Source organism: Fringilla coelebs (genome assembly GCF_963513975.1).
Source record: "Fringilla coelebs genome assembly, chromosome: 3".
NCBI lineage: Eukaryota > Metazoa > Chordata > Aves > Passeriformes > Fringillidae > Fringilla > Fringilla coelebs.
The window spans coordinates 40,983,737-41,008,623 of NC_140030.1; the positions used below are offsets into that span (position 1 = coordinate 40,983,737).

The following is a 24,887-nucleotide window of genomic DNA, read 5'->3' on the forward strand; positions in this document are numbered from 1 at the left end:
TTCAGATATATTAAACATTTCTGTTTCTTATCAGTCAATTTCTGCTTTCACCTGCCATTGCTGATTACCCCTTAGTTGAAGCAACAACTTTTGCTTAAATGAAATGCATTGATAGAAGCTGTTTAACTAATGCAAATGAGCAAAGAAGCAAGAAATGATATCTTAAGAAAGCAGAGAATATGGCTGTTATACAGAGAAGAATCCCTGCAAATTTGCTATTTTAATGAACCTACACCACAGTCATATTTTCAGCTCATTGGAATATGCACATGCAACCCCCCTGTTTTCCAACAGGGCTAATGTTTTAAATCACTTTTATGAAAATATTTGCATTTACATTGGACTCCAGTGATTACTTGGCTCATACCATGTGAGCATGCAATCAGTTTATTACTGCAGCCATTCTAATACCGTCCTACTGATGACTCATCTATACAAAGAACAACCACAAACATTTTCCTTGTGAGATGGATTTTTGATAGCTCAGTTCTAGCAGAGTGTTTCAGAAGCCCAGAAGAAAGCATAACACTGCTCCCCCTGGAAGAAGCCTTTCAGTCACAAGCAGCTTGGAACATGCAGACTCTACAGACTGCTATGGACTTTTGATGCTATATTTAGTATCTCCTACTGCTTTAGCTGTTCCTTTTTTCTGCATCATAACAATCACACCCTTTACAGTAAATCCAATGCATTTTTTGCCTTTTAATAAAGTTTCAAATACTTAGTGAAACTACCGTGCAGCAGCTCTGCAATCAGAGCTTGTCAAAACATTTCTGTACATTTGACACTGACCTGCTAAATCCAGAAACAGAGATGGCTCCCCTGTTTCCAGTCCAAGATAAATTCAGCCACTGGACGAGTGTGCAGCGAGACTGTAGGTACTCCAGGGATGTGTCATTAATCCTTGCCCAGTAAGGTTGTAAACTGAGATGAATGTACTGTAGAGGGTCACAGCAATGTTGATACAGTAGCTTACAAGTTTGTGCTAGTCTACACAGGTCTGGTACTGTAAGGTGACTCAAAATCAACTGGATGAGCTATATTAAAAACAGGGGAAAAAAAGTCACAGATAGTCATATAGCACTTAAAATATTAAGGGAAAACTGCAAAGAAAATTCATTAAAACTTCAAGGAAAGTAAAATCTTTTAATCAAAAGTAACTTCTCAAATAAATCAATTAACTATTAAATAGAACTGCACTGCCTTCTCAATTTGACAACATGCTAAACAAGAAAGGAAAAAGCAGATCAGCATATGAAAGTGACAGGAAGCTTTCAAATCAGAAGTTTCTTTACCCATGCTAATTTAAACAGTGATATATACGTAAACACTATGTTTATATATTTCCTTTCACTAAGTCTGCTCTTTCATTGAGTAGAACACAGAACTGGCATCCTCCTTCTTCTCTGTATTTGGTTTTTAAGATGGGAGATATTTGCAAAGGACATGGAAAAACTATACCACATCCCAGTTTCCCCACACCTTAAACCAATTTCAGATTTATTCCTCTTCTCCCTGCTTTAAAAATCAGTGTTTTGTCTTCTATCTTATATCCTCTCCTCTGGACTATACAACCAGCTAAAAAATTCAACAAAATCAGATCTCCTTTTACAATCTCTTCCTTGCTGTAATACTTTGAGAGCATTTTTGTTCTACGCCAGAGTCAAATCTGAATGGCAAAAGCCCTATTTAACTGTATCAGTTGAATCATCTCAGCTTCAGAATTATCACCAGCCTTGCTGACTAGCATCACTGTAACAGTTTTTGTAATAACTTATGTCACCCTCAGAAACTAAAAAATATCCCTCCTCTCCTATCACTCTGTTTTCCTTTCCAAGGAATGATCAACACACACACAGACATAAATACTCTCTTAAGGAAATAAAAACGCCCAACAAAATAAAGAAACCTCCTTTAGCTTAGGAACTGAGAGAAAATGCACTTGAAAAACAAAATCTAAAAATTAATGTTTACTTTACCAGAGCTGTCTCTAGCAGATGTAAGTACCTGCACTCAAGTTACAGAACTTAAATTGACTGTTATCAAGCAGAGTGGGAAACAGTAACTCACTGAAATGAATCAGTTTAAATTAAAAAAACTACAACACACAAATCAACTCTAAAGGAAGAGAATCCTTTGGTCCTTTCAAAACACCAACATTTCATTCTGATGTCTTAGAAGGATTCATAAGACAAATCTGCCAAAAATCCAAATAAAATCCGTGACGTAAAATGAAAGTGGAGTTTTTTGTGAGATCCAGACAGATTGTACTTCCAATGCATCACTTTATTATGCAGCTACTTTCCACCTCCCCTCCTCCCCCCTTCATTTTTGGAACAACAAAACAATTCAACTTCCTGCAAAATGGAAAATGTTACTTCCTACTCAGCTCCAAATTTAGTATTTAGATTTCCAACAAGATCTACGTATCTTAAAACATTTTAGTTTGACTCCAATGCAAAAATACAGTGCTTGATATACTCCACTTTCTGTCATACTTGGTTTCAAGCCTTTCATCTTCTCTTCTCCTTGCTTGTCCTTTCCTCTAAAAAGAGCCAGGCTTTTGTCTCTGCAGGTGTCTGGAACTCAGATTGATGCAGAAGACCAGTACATTTCAATGTAACAGCATATATATACGCACACATATGTGCATATATAAAAAAATATGTATGCACATATAACAATAACTGCAGTTATATTATAATAGCAAAGTTTGCACCCAACTGACATTTAGGAACCTGTTGACATTTTGAAACCTAAAATATCCAAAATAACTAGGAGCTAACAAAGACATAATCGCAAGTTAATATCTTGATTTTTGTAAACTTTCAGCTAATCCACACTATGTAAGTCAGCTAAACATCTATTTTATTAATGCCTTTTCCCTCAGATTTTTCTCCCATGGTTACTTACTAAGTTTTATAGAGCTGAAAGCCCAGCAGAGGCTGCACGATTAGCAGAATTTATGTCTACAATTAATGTGACATAATATCTGATAAAAACAAAGTAATACAAATTTCATTCAATGAGAAAAAAGTTATTTTTTAACTTCTGAGCAACACAGAACGGTGAATGAAACTATAAATGACTGAACAATGTCCATTTACACTAACTGATGACTTCAATGAGTATTTTGTAACACACAGGATGCCTTCCCACACCTGAGATTAAATTGCCCACGTCTCAATCAAAAAAATCTGTCTTTATTTTTTATTGAAATTGTGCTACTTCATAACATATAGAATGAAAACACACAATGAAATGTCACTCCTATGATATTATGTTGCTTTTTCCTGGCTTTTGATTAAACAAAAATAACAGGTTCAAAACATACAGGCTAATAACCATTAATCACCATTAGCCTGGAGTCTGGTGTCTGTCAGGAACACACTTTTTGTGTCTGTGTACCCTAGCATAAAGTACAATTTGATATCATAATGAGTATGTGACATGATGTGCTGTACTGTGCTACGCTGTGCTCGTGGTGATTCCAAGAATGCTACAGAAATGAGTATCTGCTTTGAAAGCTAATTTCATAATGCAGTTTCTCACAAACAACAGTTTTTACTGTGATTTTTTTTCACAGTTTTTACTGTGAAAAATTATGACAATCATTATTATTTCACACTTTCTTATAAATCAATCAGTAAAAACAAAGTTTATTGGAAAAAAAATAGAAAGAAAAGGAAATATAATTTATACAACACTGACTGCCTTTTTAGGCTATGATGGACTAAGAGTACAAGAGTATTTCCTCTCCCTTTTCCAGGGAAAACATGGCACATGCCAGCTTGAAACCAGGCATGTTTTTTGAGCTACCAAATAAAAAATACAACATCTTAAAAAAAAAAAAGCTTCTCACCCAGTACAAAGTGCCTTTAAGCCCACACAGAATTTCCACTCCCCAGTACAGGGGGCAAAACTTTACCAACAGCATAGTTTCTAATAATACTTACTGAACCAGAAGTTTCTCTGGCTTTTTAAGCTTTTTTGTTGAAAAACAGCAAGCAACAACCATTTGTACTTATAAAATACTTTCTCTGCCTAGAGCACAATAACGCACAACTTGGTTGTGTCAGAATCAGAAAAGAATGTCTGGATGCTGGTCAAACCTACAATGCTCGTACTTTCTACACATTTCCTTTTTCAGTTCTTCCACATGAAGATGAAATGGTTTTCCAACAAAAAAACTGGCCTATGCAAACCACTAATTCAGAAACAGACAAATGAACAACTTGCAATTTTTTGACTCTTGCAGCTAGAGCTGCTACAGCTTAGAATCCATTTATTTAGAACTGATATTAAAACATGCTCAGGTAAAGGACAAAGGACATGTGCACAAAGGGACAAAGAGAGAAGACATGAAGAAGATGGTATTCTAGGGCTTTTGACATGTCTCAGCATAGTTTAAGAAAACACACATCCCTGGTTCCACACAGTATGACTTGCACCAGCAAACACACACACATTTATTAGGGCACATGAACGCCAGTAGACACAAACAGCTCATTAAGCCTGTAGGCAGCTTTTGGAAAAATCAGTTTCAAGGAATGACAAAGATGTCATTTATATCTTTCTAAACCAAAATTTTTACCAAATATTTTGGACTGGAGCATACAGAGTCTTCTGACCCTCCTCTGAAGAAAAATAAGCTGGAGTTTTAGTAGCCAGCACATCCTGGTGAGTCTCAAACTGCATAAAATGGATGCTGTGGCAGGTATTGCTCAGCTTTTCCAAAAGCTTTGAATTTGGTCAGGCCTTCAGACTACAAGTATTCCTGTAATGCCAACTAAGACTAAGGCCTTACACCTTCCACTTCACAAGCAGCTCAAGATGGTGAATGATCTTCAGTGGGAAGGGAGACAAGGACATGACATCTCCTCTAAAATCCTTCCTCAATTTTAAGGTAGTTCTGGAGAAGAGATCACAGATAGTACAAGTATTCACAGCTAATTAACAGATGCTTAACACCATCCAAGGTTAGGGAAGGAAAATTCTCTCACTAGGTCATCAAAAAATTTACAGTTTCTTCTTCAGAAATCTGGGCCCCAGGAAGCTGAGCATTTTTCTCTTTTTTAGACAGGAGCAATCCTAAAATGTTTTTGGAGTTTATACTGCAGCAAACCATTCCTAATGCCATTCTGAGGAACAACATATCCTATGACAGGATAGTCTATGGAAGTTTCAGAAATACAAAGGCAAAAAAAAAAAAAGGCTGGAGGAACTGCTGCCTACTTAGCAAAACCCACTCAGCTTGTATATTTTGTGAATTACAGAGGATAGTATGAAAAAGCTTCAAACAGCTCAAATAAGGAACAGCCATGTTAATGAAAACTTAGGGCAGTTACACATTGACAATCAATACAGACCTACAGAAAAGGTACAATTTTTCATGTAATGCATCAATCAAAATGGAAGGAGTCAGCAATTGCCTTGCTTCACCCACAGTTTGAACACTTCCCCTAAAAAGCTGACATTTGTCAGTCTTGAATAGAGCATGCAGAGTACTGCTTCCATATCCAATGTGATAAAAACTGTCACACCACCAAGTACAAAATTTTTGTTGCTCCGATGCCCAACCCTTCCAGCTGGACTAGAAAGTAGAAAACTGGGATTTTTGCTGTCACAAAACCAGTACAGAAATAGTCTTTTATGGTTTTTTGACAAATATTTCACCCATAGTCTCAGTTTCTTTAAACCAAGGCAGAAGAAAAACGATGGTCTTGGTATTGACAGACCATATAAATTTATTCATGAAACCAAATATGTTAAAAAATGGACAAAAAAGAAAGCTGGTAGACAAAAAGAAGAGCAGAAAAACAAAATAAAGTATATGGAGACTGAAGTTCATGGGAGTAACAAGACTACACAAATACTTCCTAAATTAAAATTTTAATATGTGTAATCAACCATTTATGCTTTGATTCAATGATATTGGAGGTCTTTTGCAACCTTCATAATTCTGTGATCATGAGGGAAAGAAAAGAGATTGATTAATCTCTCTGATATTTTAATATATTACAAATCAATTTATCCAGCCTTTTCAAACAAGAAAAAAATTTCATTTAAATGTAGGAATTTATCTACAATTAATTTCCTTGAATTACTAAAACCAACATGTTTTCAAACTTTCAAACAATTATGAAAAGTACTTTCTTTACTTCTTTACTTTACTGCCATGCAAGTGTCAACAGTAAAATATATTAAACACCATGTATACTCTGGGGAAAAAAACAAACAACTAAACACTACTAGAGCTAACTCATGATAAATTAGTTTCCGTATTTATTATTCCACTGCATCAACAAAAAAAAAGAATCTCAAACCAAACTCAAGAGGTTTGGTTTCAAGAGAAGACTAAGAGTTGCTACATTCTCTTCCTTTCTCTCCCTCTTTACAAGCACAGCAAACTTCTGCAGGCTGCTAGGGCACACAGTCACCCAACCACAGCCTTCATTTGTCAAACTGGGGTACTTAGAGTCAAAAGATGTGGTAAGACTGAAATACTATTTGATTAGATCGGGCATTTCTGCAAGCACCCTTCAATGCGTGGCAGCACACCTCACCTTCCCTTTCCAAAGCAAGTCTGGTTCAAGCCACAAGCACTCTGAGCATTTGCTGAGTTACCACACTGAATGAACACTTGCTGCCTCTCCCAGACTGCAGCACACTGAAGAGCAGGAATAATCCTGTCTCTGCCCAAGTCTGATCAGCAAGTAAAGGCTCCTTTCCGCGACAGTTTACTTCAGGAGAGCTGAACATAATTGTTTCATTTCTCAATTCTTACTCCAATCAGGGTACCAGCCTTCATAAACAGCTGTACCCCACTGAGAATTGCCTGGCCTGCACATGGTATTCAGCAATCATACTCCACAATTTCATTACACTGGAAATTAGAGGAAAGAAAATACTCATCTACAGACTCTGAGCACATTTGCAACCATTGTGCTGCCAGGGGAGCTTAAAGGAGTTTATTCACAACTGTTTTCTGTGCTAATGACAGAATAAAAAGTAACAAGCATAGAAAGAAGACAGTGTGCAGAAGTCCAGCTATAACATGTTTTATCTGTACCACAATTCAAAACTTAGCTGGATGGAAAAAGCTCATTTGATAATAATATAAAAATATTATGGCACTTTCAAGAACAAAGCCCTGTCAGTTTTGCAAGAGAGAAAACAGGAAACCAAACTTTTAGCCTATTGCAAACTCTTTCTACTTCCAGATGGTGACTGAATCTTTCCATCTCTCTTCTGTATATTTTCTTTGTCAAGCATGAGGACTAAAAACTTACCAGAAAACTGCTAAAAGCTTCTAAGCTCAAGAGCTCGAAATTCAAGGCTAGAATTACTGGTATAAAAACTGTGTGTGAATGCAAAGATCCTTGAGAAGTAAGAGTGCAATAACTATGCAAATACATAACATCCACCCATGGAAGCAAACAGACTTACAGAAGTCAGGTATACCTATACAGTAAATGCAGGAGATTGACAAGGAATGCAAGGAACTGAGAAAAAACAACAATCCTCACCAATACTCTGTAAAGCACCTTTGCACGCTTAACTATCAAGACAATGATTGAGTGAAAACAAAACATCCTTTTCTTACCTCATAAGGCAGTTTATCAAAATATCCATTAGTTGGCCATTCCCTGAGGGTAACAATGCTGAACTGTTTATTAAGGGTATCCATTCCACAGGCAAATTTTTCTTCATCCTCATCTTCATCAATATCATTCATATCAATCATTGAAGTCTTAAGTGAAAGCACAGGCCTCTCTTTCACACCATGTAGTACTACTGCATCCAATTCAGTGTAATAGTCCAGAAGAGAGCTGTTCACTTCCAGTCGGATCAAGTTTGTGGGGAAGTTTATCTGTTTGATACAAGGTGTGAACTGCCGAGCCTGAGGACCATTCACCTTCATAGGTGCCTCAGACCAAAGTATTTCCCATCTGCGGAAAAAAAAAAAAAAAGACACACATACAGTACAGGAATTAAAATCAAAGTTACTAAAGCAATTTCTGAGCACAGTAAGAGGGCAACATCATCTGTCAGAAGTATTTAACAAGCAAGAAAAAGGCTGAAAAGATGATTTATGATACTTACATTTTCCCTAGATTTGATAAATTATCCTATGGATGAATTTAACTCCTGTTAAACTCACACTAACTCATGACCTTACCATATTTTCTCCACTGAATAACAAAACAAGCTGTAGACTCACAGTCACTTGTGTTAGTGTTATCTGTGCCCAAGTTTTTCTAACAGCTCACAAGTAAGGTAATTGAAACAAATGGATTGCTGATGTCTTCACAATGATGGCATGTTAGTGTAAGTACACAAGAAGCACTCTTGCCCTGTAACCCAAAGAGAGTAATCTGACTCTCTTTTTTCCTACAAAATAAAAGAAAAAAAAACCCCACCACTCAGACTATTTAATATCAAACCTGTCCAAATTACAGTATAACAAATTACTAAAAAAAAAATTTAAATTTTACTGTATCTGCCTAGGAAAGCAAAATGTTCCTTTTAGAAGTAATTCACTGACAAATTAGCAAAGAAAGTAGAAACTTCAAATCATTTTTGAAAGAGTCCTTTGGAAAAGATGCCAGAATTTCCAAACTGCTGAACTGAAAAGCCTTTCTCTTCTTTGGTCCAGTGACAGACAGAAGTTCAAACCATGCACAGAACTACCATACATATACATCCTTACTTTCACACACAGACCCCAGATCTTCTCCAAGTGACAGGGAAGCCTGCTGCCAACTGAGTAATCTGGAGGAACCAAGTCTTACCTTCCTTAGATCTTCAGCACTCCCAAACTTGCCTACAGGCCTGAAAGCAGAAACATGCTGTTTTATATCTGCATAGGTCCTCACTTAGTGACTGGAGATCCTTCAGCCTCAATGTTTTTCCTCCCTCAAGTCTAGCTAATTCCTAAAGAAGAAAGCCTCCAGCAGTTACTACTGCTGCTCCCTTTGACAACATGCTTACCTTGATACTAATTCAGAGACTTTCACATGCACACCATCTATTTCTGATCAGCCTAGTCCCAGCTTCAAGGATTTCTCTCAGACTTCTTGTCCTGCCACAGGAATCTCAGAAGCACTCTATCTGCTCCCAGTACCTCAGCATCTTGGCTTCCCCTACTTTGACACCACTACTTTGAACTTACAACAGAAACAAATGCTTTAACATTTTCCATCATAACAGAAAGTGAAAAAATGCAGGGATTTTCATTAAAACACTGCACACAGCATTAAGTAAGGTTAAGAAGTTTGATATTTGGAAAACAAAAGGAAAAAAGGGAAAATCAAGAAAATTAATCCATATTGGCCATAACTTCCATTTCACAACAAACACTTTCAGGTATGCACAGTTAAATTTTCCTTTCCTACATCATGTTGCTCTCCAAGTACCTTGAGAATAGAATGGGAGACTTGCAGAACTCTTATGTCCAAAGGAAAAAAAAAACCCAAACCAACATGAACTAAAAAAAAACATACAAGAGTAGTGAGCATATGGCACAACAAAGTACTAACATAGGAGAGTGGACAGCTCTACCCTAAAATTAAGAGTTTTCATAAGAGAGACATAGTATTAAGAAAAGATTTCATTAATTTACAAAATGGATGTCTACTCATGGTAAAGTAACAGCTGTGGTCCCACTGTCACATCCTCTCACATAGGTCGATTCTCTAAGCAAATACTTAGTGCTGGCAAGGCACACGACCTTCCTTGAACACACCCAGATCACCATCTGACATTTTGCTTAGACACTTCCATGTACCCACTCAAAGTGTCCTTAGGGAAACTCAAAGGCTATTTTTTCACTAATCTAACACACATTGGACCATCAACTTTTAGCAGAATGGGTCTGTTATTGACTTCTCCTTTTGGACCTTGGAGAGAGGATTATCTAGCAGCAGCAGAGCTCTTGAAAAAAATAATGTATCTGGAGATCTGGGCTCATCAAATTGCAGTGCAATAACCAGCTCCAGCAGGCAGCAGCTAGTTTCCAGTCTTTGTAATAAACTAGAGAAAATGGAAGACACGTAGCGTGATTTCACAATCTTGTGAAGCTCCACATTGCATACCAAATGCTGATGAACAACGAAACCAGTGACAATTTTCCACTGTCCTTGTCATGCTGTTTACTTCTCATCAACAGCCAAAGAAGTTAGCTCTTGGTTTATCTGGAAAAACTCAAGTTTATCAGGTTGATTTGATGATGTTCTCTGCCTTGCTGGCACCACAAACAAGAGCAGGCAATAGCAGTTGCTCCGAGTCAGGGCTGGCAAATCTTTCCCATGTGTAGGCATGGTAAACCCTTCCCATGCTCTTACCCTATTATTACAAGTAGGAGTGATCTCTTCCTCTGGGATCACCACTGTGACACTTAAACAGACTGCATGTAATTGGAATGGGAGTGAAGAATTCACATCAGGATCAAAAAAGTCTAAATTTCCAAGAGGCTTCAGAAAAAATTTCATTCTTCTGTTTGGGATCATTGTTTTGTTATGGTAATCCACCTAAAAATCTTTCATAAGAAAGGCATTTTTACAGTCAGTCCTGGTTTGAGGATATGTATCGAAATCAGTTTCCCTAGGAAGATCGCCTGCAACTGTTTCAAGCTTACCAAGTTCAATAAGCTATTTAACCCAAAACAAAGAGAAACTGAATCCCAATAAATACCTCTAAAGAAGTCAAAGGATTTCTGCCTGCCCCACACCCCAAGTTAATTACGTAGCTCTCAAAAAATCAAGTCGAATCAAATGAATTCAGGTAGTACATTGTTTGTCCTCCAGTCTTGCAGATATATAGTAACAGCTGATCAAAGATGTCACACTGAGAATGCTTTGAGAAGAAGGTTTCATCAGCAATGTGCTAGAAAGCCTCAGTGTTTCCAGCAAGGAGTGCCAGGCAAAGCCTGAATAAGAGTCAGACACATCTCTATTTTCTCTAGTAATTGAAGAAAAGAAGGACATTAAGTGAGTTTCTTCATTCAGCCATGGACTCAGTTTTCCCATTAAATTTCTCTCTGTCCCATAAAGACAGACAGGAACTCAATTTTCTCTGACACTAAAGACTCCATACACCTATGTAGTAAAAAAAAAAAAAAAAATTCCATCCTTCTCCCTTTACCATGAAGAAAAATACAGTCTGGTGATTTCTAGGCTGAGAATCATACTCGGAAAGTCTGTGTCAAATGATAGCACATATTTAAAGTTTGCCTAATTTTTTGTTGACCTAATGTTGTTGGAAAGGTTTTTAATGGTTAAAGATGATGCCTGAACAGACCTGGTTACTTCTGAAGAAATATATGTAATAAGAGTCTTTGAAAAAGGGGCTTCTAGGAAGAGTAATCAGATTTCTCTCCAGCAATACAAGATTAAACATTGCTTGCAATTGCTGAGGTTTCTTGTATTGTCAAATCGAGATAGGTGTAGAAAGTAAAAAAAGCACTACAAGCAATCCAATAAATGCCTTGCCTCAAGAAACTAATAGCTGAGTTAAAAGCCAATAGAAGGGAAAGTTCCAGATAGACCAACATGGAGAACATAAGGAATCTCAGAGAATTTAACCACGCCTTTGATGAAAATGCAACTTGTGCAACAATTATAATCACATGCTGCTCCTTTCCAAGGAACTGCACAGCAGAAATCTGTAGATTACCTAGGAGAAAACATCTCCTGCCTGCAAACATGCCAGGGATGCTTCAGCACACTAGTTCAAACCAACCTGGAAAGCGTACCCCTGATCTCAGCCGTGAGCTCATAAACACAAAAGGCAGGGAAGGCTGGGAAGGTCATGAGCACAATTTAAGAATCATTCAGATTAAGCTGATAAGCAGAGTTCAAAGCAGTCTAATTATTATGAGAAAATACGAAGCAAATTTTCATTTCTACCAAGAGTTCAATTCTGAAATACCAGAGACAGAAGACAGGACTCCAAGAATGGTCAGGACATTTAAAACAGCAAAAGGTACTTCAAGTAACTGCTCTGTCTACATGAGTTTTTTAGGAGCTTCTCAAAAATGACCGTATTCCACAAACTCAGAATTCATTTTTCTATGACAGGCATCGAAACAAGAAAAAGCTGTTTGCCTGAAGATGTCAAAACAAGTTTTAAGTAAGGATGCAAATGTCTAGAACTTGTGTGTTACACATAGGTGAGATAGAGGCCCGAAGGTTCCTTATCACACTCTAATGTGTTGATGGTACCAGCAGTGTTTTGGGCGTTTTCATCCGAGATTCTCAGGGAATAAAAGGTAGAGTGAAAGAACCATCTGACTGTCACTCTCCAAAAATAAGAACTCATGATATTTTACATTCAGTACACTGCCTTTCTGGTTTCCCTCCCTTTTTTTAAGGGAGAGGTGGGGGGCAGAGAGAGAGGTTCCATAAAACATTTTGATCCCTGTCCAGGCTGCCTAAATACAATAAATTTCCCGTTGGAAGGAGAGGGAGCCTTTTATTTTGTCCATCCTCATTAGCTTGCTGCTCTGGTTTGTAGCAGCTTCTGCCTCTACAGGTTTTAAGACTTTCAGAAACAGAAAGAAACTTTGCATACAGCAAACACAGTTAAGCTTGGAAATACTGAGCCATGTTCAATTTTCTAGTAAAATTCTAAACAACATGAAATTAAACAAATTAAATAGAAATAAACAACAGGAATACACAAGGCAGAAAGGAAGGATCATGGTATCTCATCTGTGGGAAAAAACCTAAGTGTCCCACCTTATCTGTAGCAAACAAGAAAAAAAAATAATCACAAGATAATCTCTAATTATTGAAGAAGCAATCACTGCATTGCAGGAAGGACATATGCTATGAAATATTACCCCACAGATTCCAGACTTGTTAGGAATCTCTGATTTTGAGCTTTTATAAAAACACATGAATGTACAGTATCACTATAACACATACATGACATAAAAACAACAGTCAAATCAAATTTTAGATAAAGACCACAACAGGAGACTAGGGACCACTTTTTGTTTTGTATTACAAACTTAAAAACCTAAGTTACTTTTATAAAAGGAAAAAGTTGGAAAAGTTCTGAAACAATTATTTTTGACTTTCCCATTTAAACAAAGACTAAGAACAACTAACTATTAAGAATATCAAAAGGGCTAACAGTGAAGAAGCCACTAGGGAATCATCAACAGTAAGCCTTCTGGGTAAAAAAGGAGGAAAAAAAAGAGAAAAATCTCCATTTTTCTCATCACAGAGGCTATAACTTACCCATCAATCTAATACACTATGAAAAATAAAGAAAACACTCTTGGTTGGGCTCAGCTTATGCTGCATTTGTCCCCACCACAAGTGTGTAGAGCTCTGCCTCTTCCACTGGCGGAAGCTTGGTGATAACTCAGCATTGTCAAAAAACCCTACAAACACAGAATGAGCACTACCGTACAAAGTCCCAAGGCCACACTAGTAAAATAATCATAACACAACACAATCAAAAATAGGGATTGATTTCTTACACCACATAAAAATTGAGACTTTATGTTACAGCATGTCCCTAATCTCGGACTATTAATTTTTTCCTTGAGTTTTCTGTACTTGGTTAATTCACATAACAAATGTGTGCATGGAATGTTAGTATAGCTTAAGGAATTACCTACACTTCTCACCAATCAAGATATGAGAGGCACAAACGAAAAGCACAAAAGGTTTCCATGTGTTAGAACAGCAGTTCCTCTGACAATGATGATTTTTAAAAATTGTTTTATGTAGAGGAAAGTGATGTAATGCCTTTTATGTTTGAAGCGGTGAAAGACATGAGAGCACAGAGAATCCTCCAGCAGTTGCTGGATGCCGGTTAAACCTAATGAAGAAAACGCCAAACTAATTGTCATGTTCTAAGCATGAGGATGACTTAGAAACAATTGCAATCCCTCTGAGAAGTAAATGCTTATTCCCATTCCATGAAGATCTGATCCCACCTTTAAAGACACTGAATAGAGCTCACCTGAGACAGCATCATACAAAGCTGCAATAGCAGTACTCGGTGTACCAGCAACAAAGGAACATGACCAAAGAGCATTTTCTGAACACCTGCATGAGCTGTTCTTTCATGCAACTGAAGCATAAAGTGACCAAGTATGTGGGTGCTAGCCATTTTTTAACAAAAATATGTAAAATTCTCTTGAGCAAGAGTTGTGATACACTAGGTCCTCATAAAGAGACTTGTAGCCTGGAAGCTTTTGTACACAGCAAAGTTTTGACTTCACTGACAGTTTGGCCTTCTTTGTATATCAAGTAAGAGCTGGTGAAAGAGAACTTTCCTAATGACCTGCCCTTTCTACACTGGTGTTCAGAAACATGTACAGTGTCAGCTGATAAACAAAGCAGCACTGAAAAGTTTCATTGGTAATAACCCAAATATCAAAAAACAAAGTATCAAAATAGTCAGAAGAGGAAAATAAAGTTTTAAGTGCCTTTTGAGTAAGTAGGTCATGGCCTTTTTTAACAGAAGATAATAGTATGGCAGTGCTTCAAGACCAAAACATCAGTTAAACAAGGAATCACCTGAGATTACAGCAGCATTCCATTTTCAAAAAAAGAATTCTTAGCTGATATCTCAGAGAATTTTTGGAAGTAAAAAGAAGAGATCAAGAACAGAAGCAGAAAAGAGACTGCACTCTTGCAACTCTTCAGTTTCCTCTCATAAAGGTGAGCAAATGAACAGAGAAAAAATATTGTGTCCCTCATGTGGAGAAAGGGTTCCTTCATCTTCCCTTCATGACACCAAACATAAGACATTTGCCTCCTTTGAGAAAAAGAGACAAACCAAATGTTCAGCTCCAAATGCACAAGTCCTGCAGAGCAAAGGTAAGCAAACAGAAAAAAAGCATCCCTCTAAAACTTCTCTAGCATCAAGACTAACAATTAATGAAGAGGCAGCATAGACTACTCCTTCCGAGGATGCCTGAGACAACCTTTTTCCAACCAGAAATATTAACCTATGCAGGCAGGACAGGGGACTTTCCTGCCTACAAATTATAAAGCAAGATGCTAAAAAACGTCATCTTTTATTGTGAAGGATGTCTGAGCTTTAATTCTGACCACACCTCAAGAGCAGTCATAAAGCACATACCCCCAAGTTTTATATTAGTATTTTCACTTCCATCTCCCTTTAGCTCTCTGTACAATTTTCTATTTCTCTTTTTTTCTATTTCTCTTTTTTTTGTGTACCTAATTAAACAGGTCCTTCAGTTAACTATTTTTGAGCTTTCCTCCAATCTGTGCTTCGCCATAAAAAAATAAGATCTGCATCACAAAATAAAAAAGTAAAATGGAAGTTCACAGAATAATTGCCCAGAAGTCATTTCACATTAGGTTCTGAATTTGAAAGTCTTAAAGCTGCCTTCACCACATGCCATTCTGTAAATAAGTTCTGTATTACAGTGCCAAAAGCACTCATACTTCTAAAGTTAGGTGGCCTGTTATTATTACTTTGACCTATCACTGCTCCTTGACTTCAGATGTTTACTTTAGAGCTATACAACATATCATATTCTCATTAGATCCGTAAAACAAGCAACTGCACTTAATCACAGCAGATGACAGAAGCATACAAAATATATTAACTGGGAATTTTGAATATAAACCATGACACCTGATTTTCCAAGGGTTTTTGAATGAATATGAATGGCCCGGTATTAGAAAGCAAGGGATAATAAGTTAGATCTAAAAACATTCTTTTTAGTGGCATCTGTAACAGGTAAGTCAGTAAAAAATCACCCAGCATCCACACTAGCACTACTTATACCACCGAAGTGTGTGTTTCATAGCAATATAGCATTTGTTGGCATACTGATCTTCACAGGACACATTTTGTTAAGTATTTCTTCTATCAGCTCTCCCTTCCTTTATATCTTTGGTATCACTTAATCTCTCTTTGATATGGAATACTTCAATTGCATATACTGATGGCTTTTCCCAATGTTTTCCCCACTGCATGCTGTGACCTCTTCACTTTCTCCTTCCATTCCTATTTCCTCACCTCCTCACTAAGAGCTTCTCACACACAGTGGTTTTCTTTACTATCTTACCATTCCCCAGGTTACCACACTCCTGACCCTGCAACTGGAATTTCATCAAGACTTCCTAATATAAGGAAAACCAACAGGATCAAATCTGCTTCTTTTAGATGAAGTGAGTATAAAAACAAGTTCCGCTCACCACCCTTTGGCCAGACCAAAAATAAAGATCAGACAAATGATATCACCTTTTGTCTGACTGTTCTGTGCTTCTGGTTTCAGCTTCATTTCCATATGAATAGTTACAGTGCCTAATTGTACTATACATTCAACCTACAGCATGCAGAGAAGAAAGAGTCCATGGCTACTTGAAGCAGGATGATACAGCAGCCATAAATCCTCAACCTCTTTTACACAATTTCCTCTTCCTACTGAAGGAAGAGCTCAGACCTACCACTTCAGAAGTAGTGTTTTAAACAGATATAGTAATTATTGCCCATAAAAATTCCAACATTAAAACTATCATTACATAAATTAAAGTTGATAGTAGGAGATGCATTAATTCCTAAAAAATGTCTACATCTCTGAAGTTACTATCAAAACGAGACACCGTGTTTTAAAAACATGAAGAAATAAAGAAAATTTTAGTCAGTCAGATACAAAACTGATAAATATTAGGAAGCAAAGTTCACTAAACAGTCCTATTTGTAGCATTTAACATGTTACAGGAAAGCATAAAGAAGAAAAAAATTACCTTACTTCAGCTGGTGGATTTTGTGAGTAAGGATTTGCAGAGCATGCCAAAATCCTGACTACAGCTCCAGGATGATAGGTTTCCAGAATGTGCACTGCAGTGGGATAAACTGGTTCTTCAAAAGCAAGTTCCACATAGTCTTGGCTACAGAAGGTGGATGGTGTCCTCTTGAAAGGCAGCCGAGCGCTCGGGCAGCGATCCCACCAGGTCCCGTAAGTTCGAAAGACAGCAGTCTGGGTAAAGTCACCAGAACTAGGGTACACGTTGGGAATCCCCGCTAAATTCCACATGGTATAGGACATGCTGTTCTCACTGCCATAGTGAGAGCTGAAATCCAACACTTCTTTGGCATACTGAACTATTTCAACGTTGATAGGTAAGGCGCGGGTGTTCGATTCAATAGCCCTCCGACTGTTCATTTCTCCTCTTGTCGCTGTCCTAGCTCGGCGCCGAAGGCACATGTAGTAAAACATGCTCAGAACTGTTAACATGGGAAACACTGGTGGCATCTAGGTAGGACTTAGGAAGATGCAAAAAGTCAGGAGTCCTTTATAAGTTGCATTAACTGCCTGTGGTGATTTGGGAAAGAGCTGATAAAACAGAATGAACAAACACAGTGAGCAGATACAGGATTCTTATAAAGCAAATTGTGCAGTTTTGAATATCATCTTAAAAGTACTGCTACTAAAATATTAATAAATTATTGTATTTTATTGTAAGGCAATAGTTTAGTTGGAAGCTACTAAGTGTGGCTTCCCATTTACTTTTTACCTTACTTCACATTTATTTTTTGTTTAAAAAAAAAAGGAGAAGACTATGAAGAAACATTAGCCAAAACCCACCCTCAAGCAACAAAAAAAGTAATGGTCAAAATAAGCATTATCTTAAGGGATTTATTAAAAGAAAAGAAAATTGCAGTGACTCAGGGAAGTGAATTCAAGTATGAAATGAAATTTGGCCCACACTGTAAACAGTGAAAGCATATCTGAAGATACACCTTCCCATTGGAAAGATACAGCTTCTTAAAACCAATGTTAAAACCAATGGTTTTACTTTCTTTAAAAAAGCGTAAATGGTTTCAAGAGTAAAAAGAATGAGTTTTTGAGCTGTTAATCTAAACTGAACCCACTGCTTCCGCTATCAGAGCAGTAATCTGAAACAGAGTCACAAAAATACCACCTTTACCGTTTGAAGCTGTCCATGACAGGACACACCAACAACAGAAGGGTCATCAGCCTCCCGAAGGATGCTCAGAATTCACTAACAACATCATCTTCCTTTAAACCATGCAATAAACAAGGTCTTCAAAAGAGTCCTGGCATCAGAAGCAGAAGTCCCCATAGAAAGCATTTTAATTCTGACAAGAGAAAATATTTTCATTAAAGAAACAATTCAGTTAACCATGAATTGTACTAGACCTGCATACCTTAAAAACCCAACACAAAATATACTATTAATTAACAATATCAATGTGTTTTACACAGATGACACCAACAAAAACTAAAATAATCAAATAAGCAGGTTTAGCATTTAGAAAAAGCTAAACTAAAGGTAAGCTACTTTACTAAAGTTTTCTGTTTACAACAGTGAAGAAACATTTATAGCTGAATGTTCTCTACAGGACACAGGAGGGCTGTATCATATTCCCTACTAATAAAGATCCTCTTACATATGCTTGTCCCATATTGAGCAGCTGCTCCATACCTGCGTGATGTAAACTGTGAGTTTTACCAACACACAATGAAATGTGCAGTGTATTCTCCGATTCCCGCTGGCACTACACAACACACTCAGGCTATGAATTCACAAACTACTTCTCACAAACTGGCCTTCTCATTAACTTGTCCATCACCTTTACTAAGAGAGAATAAGGAGCAATGCCTGTAACCCGTTAGAGGCCAAACAGGGATGACTAAGCATATCTCAAAATAGAATAAATGTTTCTTTAACAGTCCAGGCGGGAGTTGCCACTTAGTTTACCACAGGATATACACTGTGGTAATCTCTGAACCAACAGATGTGACCCTTGTACTGCAGAAGACACCTCAAGAAACAACGAACATGATGCTTCACACTGCCAGGCAGACAAACCACATATTTAATGTTTGCAGTGGGTAAAAGTAAGACCCTACTATAGCGTTTTTGGGAGCATAAGTTTAAAATAGGGTAAATTATTAAACAAATGGAAACTCTTTTAAGTCTCTACACAGATCTACAGTGTGTTTTTTAGGTCAGTTGCTTGTTCCCACACTCACAAACACACAGAGATGTATAAACAGCTCTCTTTGGCAAGAACATTTCCAGCAAGAAGGCACTTGTGGTAACAGATAAGGAGAAGCTGCACTATCTGCCCATTTTACTCATGAAAGAAAGTTTACTAATGAAGTGTTCAATTCTCACTTTCTTGCTTCTACTATTCTTGGCCTTTTGTTTCATTTCACATGTTGATGTAGCTGTTGAGGACATGAATTACTCCTGATACTCAGTGCAGAAGGGAATGCATAAAACAATATGCCATATTTACTTCAAGCTCCCCTGAAACACCAAGAACCAATAATGTCACATTTCCCACAAACAACCTAAGCCACCTTTCAGAAAAGACACTGGAAAAAAAAGTAGCACAACCCTAAACCTTTCCTCCTTATAAGAAAAAAAAAGAAAAAAGAAACAACTCCAAACTGAAAATAGTTATTATTTTATTTTTTTCAAAGCAGAGCTGCTTTGATGTAAGGTGTAAGTAAAGATTACAAATACATTTTCCTTCTGGATTTTCCCCCTCTTAAAAAGAAAGATCTATTTAAAGAATATGCCAACAGACATTAAACTTCAACAAATGTTCTGCTATCAAGTCCTGAAATCATGGCTAGATCAACATATACACCACCTTCAAACTCAAAATTTTACTGATTAACATGATTTGAAGGCTGCTCCACAGAAAATACGGCTTTACAGATCTCAATTTTAAGAATCATTCAGCTGTGGACTTGAAGATCAGTGGGAATCACTTATCTCACATATGCAACCTACACAACTTGACATCTGCACTGCAAACTCCAAGCCTCCTCTGGCCACAGTCTGCAGTTCTTGTGGCACTGTAAAACCCAGATGTGCTCCTTATCTAAGCTTGTCCAAGAGCAGCAAAACCACCCAGCAGTTCAGAGCCATACATCAGCTAGCTGGCCAGTTTAAGCCAGGTCTAAGAGAGGAAATAACCTGAAATCATGCTGCAGATTTTCTATTAGCAGTAATGTTCATTTGGGTCATTCTCCCTCTAGCAACTTAATAATTTCATAAAACCTGTAAAAATTTAAAATCCTTGAAACAGACACAACTTCATCAATTTTGGCTGACATTGGTCAACAGGTCAAAAGTAAGTAAGAACATAAAGCTTTCATGCAAACTTATTAGTCTGAACAACAGAAGTGAAGGCAAATTAGTTTTAAAAAGTCAAAAACAATATCAGATAGAGTAGCTTATAAAAAGTAAGACAAAACTACTATAAAAAAAGGATTAAATAACCATTAGGACTACAATACAAATAGGAATTCTTCTTCTGGCATTTTAAAAGAAGCATTAAGAATTGTGTGGCGTTAAAAAGACAAATGAAAAATTGCTTCAGAGGTTAAAGGATAATAAGCCAGTGAAAGAATTACATTAAATACAGATCAGTAGGGCCAGATGATACAAAGAGATTTTTTCAGGAACTAGCAGAAGTCAAGCTGATTTCTAATTAACAGGATTTAACTTTGCAAAAAAAGATAAAAATGCAGACACGGGTCTACACAAAGCATCAAGATAAACAGCGCTGGAGCTAATGTACATGCAAAGTTTATGTCAAAAGCTCCCCCTTCCCTCAAATTGTTTGATTATTTTAAAGAGATCCACTTAGGCCCATGCAACTATGCCTTCTAATCTCTGGCTGGGTCTTTGGCCTGTTGTATATGATTAATTTTTTTTTTTTTGTATAGGCTTAATTATGCTAAGCTAAAGCCTAATAAAGGACTTCCTATAGACACACTTCCTATAAGAGTGTCTTTTTATCCTCCTCCCAAGCAGCAGCCTTCTATATCTTTTGTTTCTTTTATAGAATTTTTTTCCTGTCAATATCACTAAATGGACTGAAATAGTGCTATGAAATACCAGAACCAGTTTTCAGACTGATCTCCTCAAATCATCTTGTGTGAGTGCTGGCTTGAAGGGAGAGCAAGACTGCACAGGCCACAAGTCAGACAAGCTCAAAGGACTACCAAAATGTTATCTCTACTTTTACAGACAGGAGTCCAGAAAACCACTTTGGACTAGACCAGGAATAAAACTTTTTTAACAGATATTTTCTTTCAAAATACACTAGAGTCCTTCACATTATTTACAATATCTCCTACCCAGACTATTATTTAATTTGTAACTATTTCAATTATATGGGCAAACTTCCTTTTTCTAACCCTTCTTTTCTTGTTGTTATACATGCAGAAAGGCTTCTAAGACTGTAATTCACTATTTCCTTCTTCCAAGCACAGAAAACCTTGACAAGGTAGAACATCTTACAGCTTCTGTAGAGATATCATGGGAAAATGCACTAATTAAGTTAAAGCATTCAAAAGCACTAGATCTCTTCAGTCTATTTTGCCTTTTTTTACAAGGAGTTTTTGTATACAAATCTATTTTCCAGCTTTGAAGCAACCCATCCAATTAATGATTGCTGTACTTGAAAAAACAGCATGAAGCTGAGTCATGCAGGTTTAGGTTGGGTATGAGGAAAATGCTTTTCACCCAGAGGATGGCTGGGTACTGGAGCAGGCTCTCCAGAGAAGTGGTGACAGCACCATTCCTGTCTGAGTTCAAGAAGCATTTGGACAATGCTCTCAGGCACACAGTGTGATTGTTGGACTCTCCTGTGCAGGGCCAGAAGGTGGACTTGATGATCCTGATGGGTCCCTTCCAAACTCAGGATATTCTATGATTCTACCTACTCATTTTGGTTAGTTTGGCAAATGCAACTCCTCAATATCCATAATTTTTTCCCATACAAGCAGAAACAGTACAGAGCTATTCACCAACCAGACTGCTGAGAAAAGGTGGGAAGTACACAGAAAAATACTTGAGATTTCAAAGGGCCGTGAAATGAAGGATGTCTGTGAAAACACAACAAGTAACAGATACTAGATTTAGGGGGAAAACAAAAAAAAAGCACATTTTATCCCTGAGCCATCCCTGGAAAAGCACATGATAGGAAAGCGTTTGTACTATTTCAAGAGAAGCAAATGTTGTACATGCTAGTCATGCATACACCAGGTTTGATTTTTAAAGCCAGTGAAGTAATAATTCCTGCTTACACCAGTTTTGCTAATCTCACATTTGGGAGCAGTGAGCAGTTCTCCTTCATTTGACTATAAAAGAAACAGCAACATTGACACATTACAAAGAATGTATAAATGACAAAAAACAAGGGCTCGTATGATCTCTGAAGAAAGATTAACGCAATTTAATATGTGTGTCTTAGATAAAAGACAGTAAATGGGAAATCTCTTAATTATCTTTGTACACTAATGCACAGAGGGAATACTGACTGGATCCTTACATTACAGTCCAAAACAGAGTACTTTTACCACAGGTTAGCATCTCTTGCCGTTAATTATCAAGATTATACCAACATCTACACTAAACTCGTTGAGACTAGAAGCTATTATTAATTAAAAATTAATAAGCTCTTACAGTACACTTTAAACTCAGGCCCCAATTGCTGTGTTTCTTCCCATAATATATTCTGGCACTAAAACAAGCCACTTCACATACATTTACAACTAATAATTCTACTGTTTGAAAAAATTGCAATATATGGCAATTTTATCTATCTAAAATCTTTTGTTGCCTTCATGAGCACCAAAATGGGCAAAATCCAAGAATTTCAGATTACTTCACTGACTGCCTTCCTGCTAGGACCAGACTCATCGTGTGGTTTAGCACTGAGGTACAATGGAGACAAAACTCCTTTGGCACCTATTACACATTCAAAGTGGCCGCTCTGTCTTATGGAGGCTGCTTTCTCAGACAACAGAAATTGTTTCTCAACATGAGTAAATCATCAGGTAGCCCTTTCTATCAACAGTCTAAAGTTACCAGCATTATGCTACTTCATTCTGACCAACTACCCTTCTAGCTGTGGTGAAACTCTCTCCTTCATGTAAAAATAAAAAAAAAATATAATAAAATCCCTCACACTACTTTTAAAAAGAAATTTGTGCATATTTGTCTTATTTGTCATTTCACTTTTCTCTTGAGATATCATACTGCCTCTCCACCAGGCATACACTGTATAGCATTTACTTGTTGGTCAGCTGCTTCCTCACTGCACGATCGCAGCTTTTAGGCCATGTAGTTGGTACCTCCCACTGTCACAGAATTAATGAATCAATTGGGTTGGAAAAGGCCTCTGAGATCTTCAAGTTCAACCTATGACCTAAAAGCACCATGTCACCTAGACCACTGCACTAAGTGCCACGTTTCCTTAAACACCTGCAAGGACAGTGACTCTATCACCTCCCTGGGCAGCCCATTCCAGTGTCTAGCTACCCCTTCTGTGAAGAAATTCTTCCTCATGGCCAACCTAAGTCTCCCCTGCCACAGCTTAAGTCTGTGTTCTCTCGACCTAATCATGTCCCTTCACATCCAACTGATGTCCATTCGTCAGCCTGCACTGGTAGCAAATAATCCACAAGAAGGGAATCACCCCAAAGTACACTAAAAAATAAAATAAAATAGTATCGCTAGTTCAGCTGCTATCCTGTTTTCTGTTGTGTTGTGATCGGGGAACTGCGTGAAGCCGTGTAAGTGTGGAACACCGCAGGGACCGAGCAGCGGCAGAGGACCCGCAGGGGAGAGGAGCACAGCCCGTGCCCAGCCCTGCCCGCTTTGTCTGGTCCCAGCACTGTTCCTGCCCTCCATCCTGCTCCATCCCATCCCGACCCCTTCCCACTCCTGGGGCGCCCGCGCTCTCTACCGGCAGGGGCAGCTCCCTTCCCCCGGGAGGGGCGCAGCTCCCGCCGAGGCCTAGGGACAGCGGCGGGCAGATGCGGAGGGGACTGCCCGGTGCCTCCGCTGCCTCCCGCGTCCCCTCCCCGATAGCAGCACCGGCCCGGCCCGGCCCGGCCCCGCCAGCCTGCCCTGGACAGGCGGACGAGGAGCGCACACCCGCGGCCGCCCGCACCCGCCGCGCAGGGCAGGCCCCGCACCGGGGCTGCTGCAGGGCCCGGCGCTGCGGCCCCCCCGCGCCCGCCCGGCAGCACCAGCGCCGCCGCCGCCGCCACCCTACCCCGTCCGGAGGGCGGAGCTGCCCGGGCCGCCGGAGCCGCCGCCGCGCCGGGCGCCGCCGGAAGCACCGCGCACGGAGGGCGGCGGGGGCGGGAACCGGGGGAAGCGGCCGGCGGGGGCGGGGCCGCCGGCTGCGCCTGCCCGAGCCCCGGCGTGGGGCGGGCCCGCGCGGGCCCGGCGGGCAGCAGCCACGGAGGGTTTGTTGTGGTATAGGAGAATCCTGGAATTACAAGGGTTGGAAGGGCCCTTAAAGATCATGTAGCCCCAACCCCACTGCCATGGGTAGGGACCCGTAGCAGTAGACCAGGTTGCTCCATCCAACCTGGCCTTGTACAATGCCAGAGATGGGCCATCCTCGGCTTCTCTGGGCAACCTGTTCCAGTGTCTCACCTTCCTCACAGTTAAGAAGTTCCTCCTGATGTCTATCATAACTTTCCCTTCTTTCAGTTTGTACCCGTTACTCCTTGACCTATCACAACAAGGACAGATGCAGAGTCCCTTTCTGGCTTCCCTGTCAGCCCCTTCAGACACTGGAAGGCTGCCATGAGGTCTCCCCCAAACCGTCTCTTCTCCAGACTGAACAGCCCCAACTTGCTCAGCATTTGTAGGGGAGATGCTCCAGTCTGGACTTGCTTCAAAACTTTCGTGTCCTCCTTACACTGGGCACACCGTAATTGTGCACAGTACTAGAGGTGGGATCTCACCAGAGCAGAGTAGAGGGCGAAAATCACCTCCCTAACACTGCTGGCCACACTGCTTTTGATGCAGCCCAGGACTCCATTGGTTTTCTGGGCTATGAGCGCACATTGCTGGCTCCTGTTGAGTTTTTCA

The 24,887-nt window shown here is 38.9% G+C and overlaps 1 protein-coding gene across 1 annotated transcript in view; it reads right to left on the reverse strand.

Annotated features, from left to right (window-relative positions):
• FBXL4 (F-box and leucine rich repeat protein 4) overlaps window positions 1-24,138 on the reverse strand; it is a 58,438-nt gene extending 34,300 nt beyond the window's left edge. The window contains exons 1-5 of the mRNA XM_084201987.1: window positions 24,058-24,138; window positions 17,934-18,105; window positions 16,749-17,338; window positions 7,607-7,952; window positions 793-1,037 (exon numbers count right to left, since the gene is read on the reverse strand). Of these exons, the coding sequence (XP_084058113.1) occupies window positions 793-1,037; window positions 7,607-7,952; window positions 16,749-17,257 (1,100 nt within the window). The 5' untranslated portion in view covers window positions 17,258-17,338; window positions 17,934-18,105; window positions 24,058-24,138. The remainder of the gene's footprint in view (window positions 1-792; window positions 1,038-7,606; window positions 7,953-16,748; window positions 17,339-17,933; window positions 18,106-24,057) is intronic.
• Window positions 24,139-24,887: the final 749 nt, after the last annotated feature.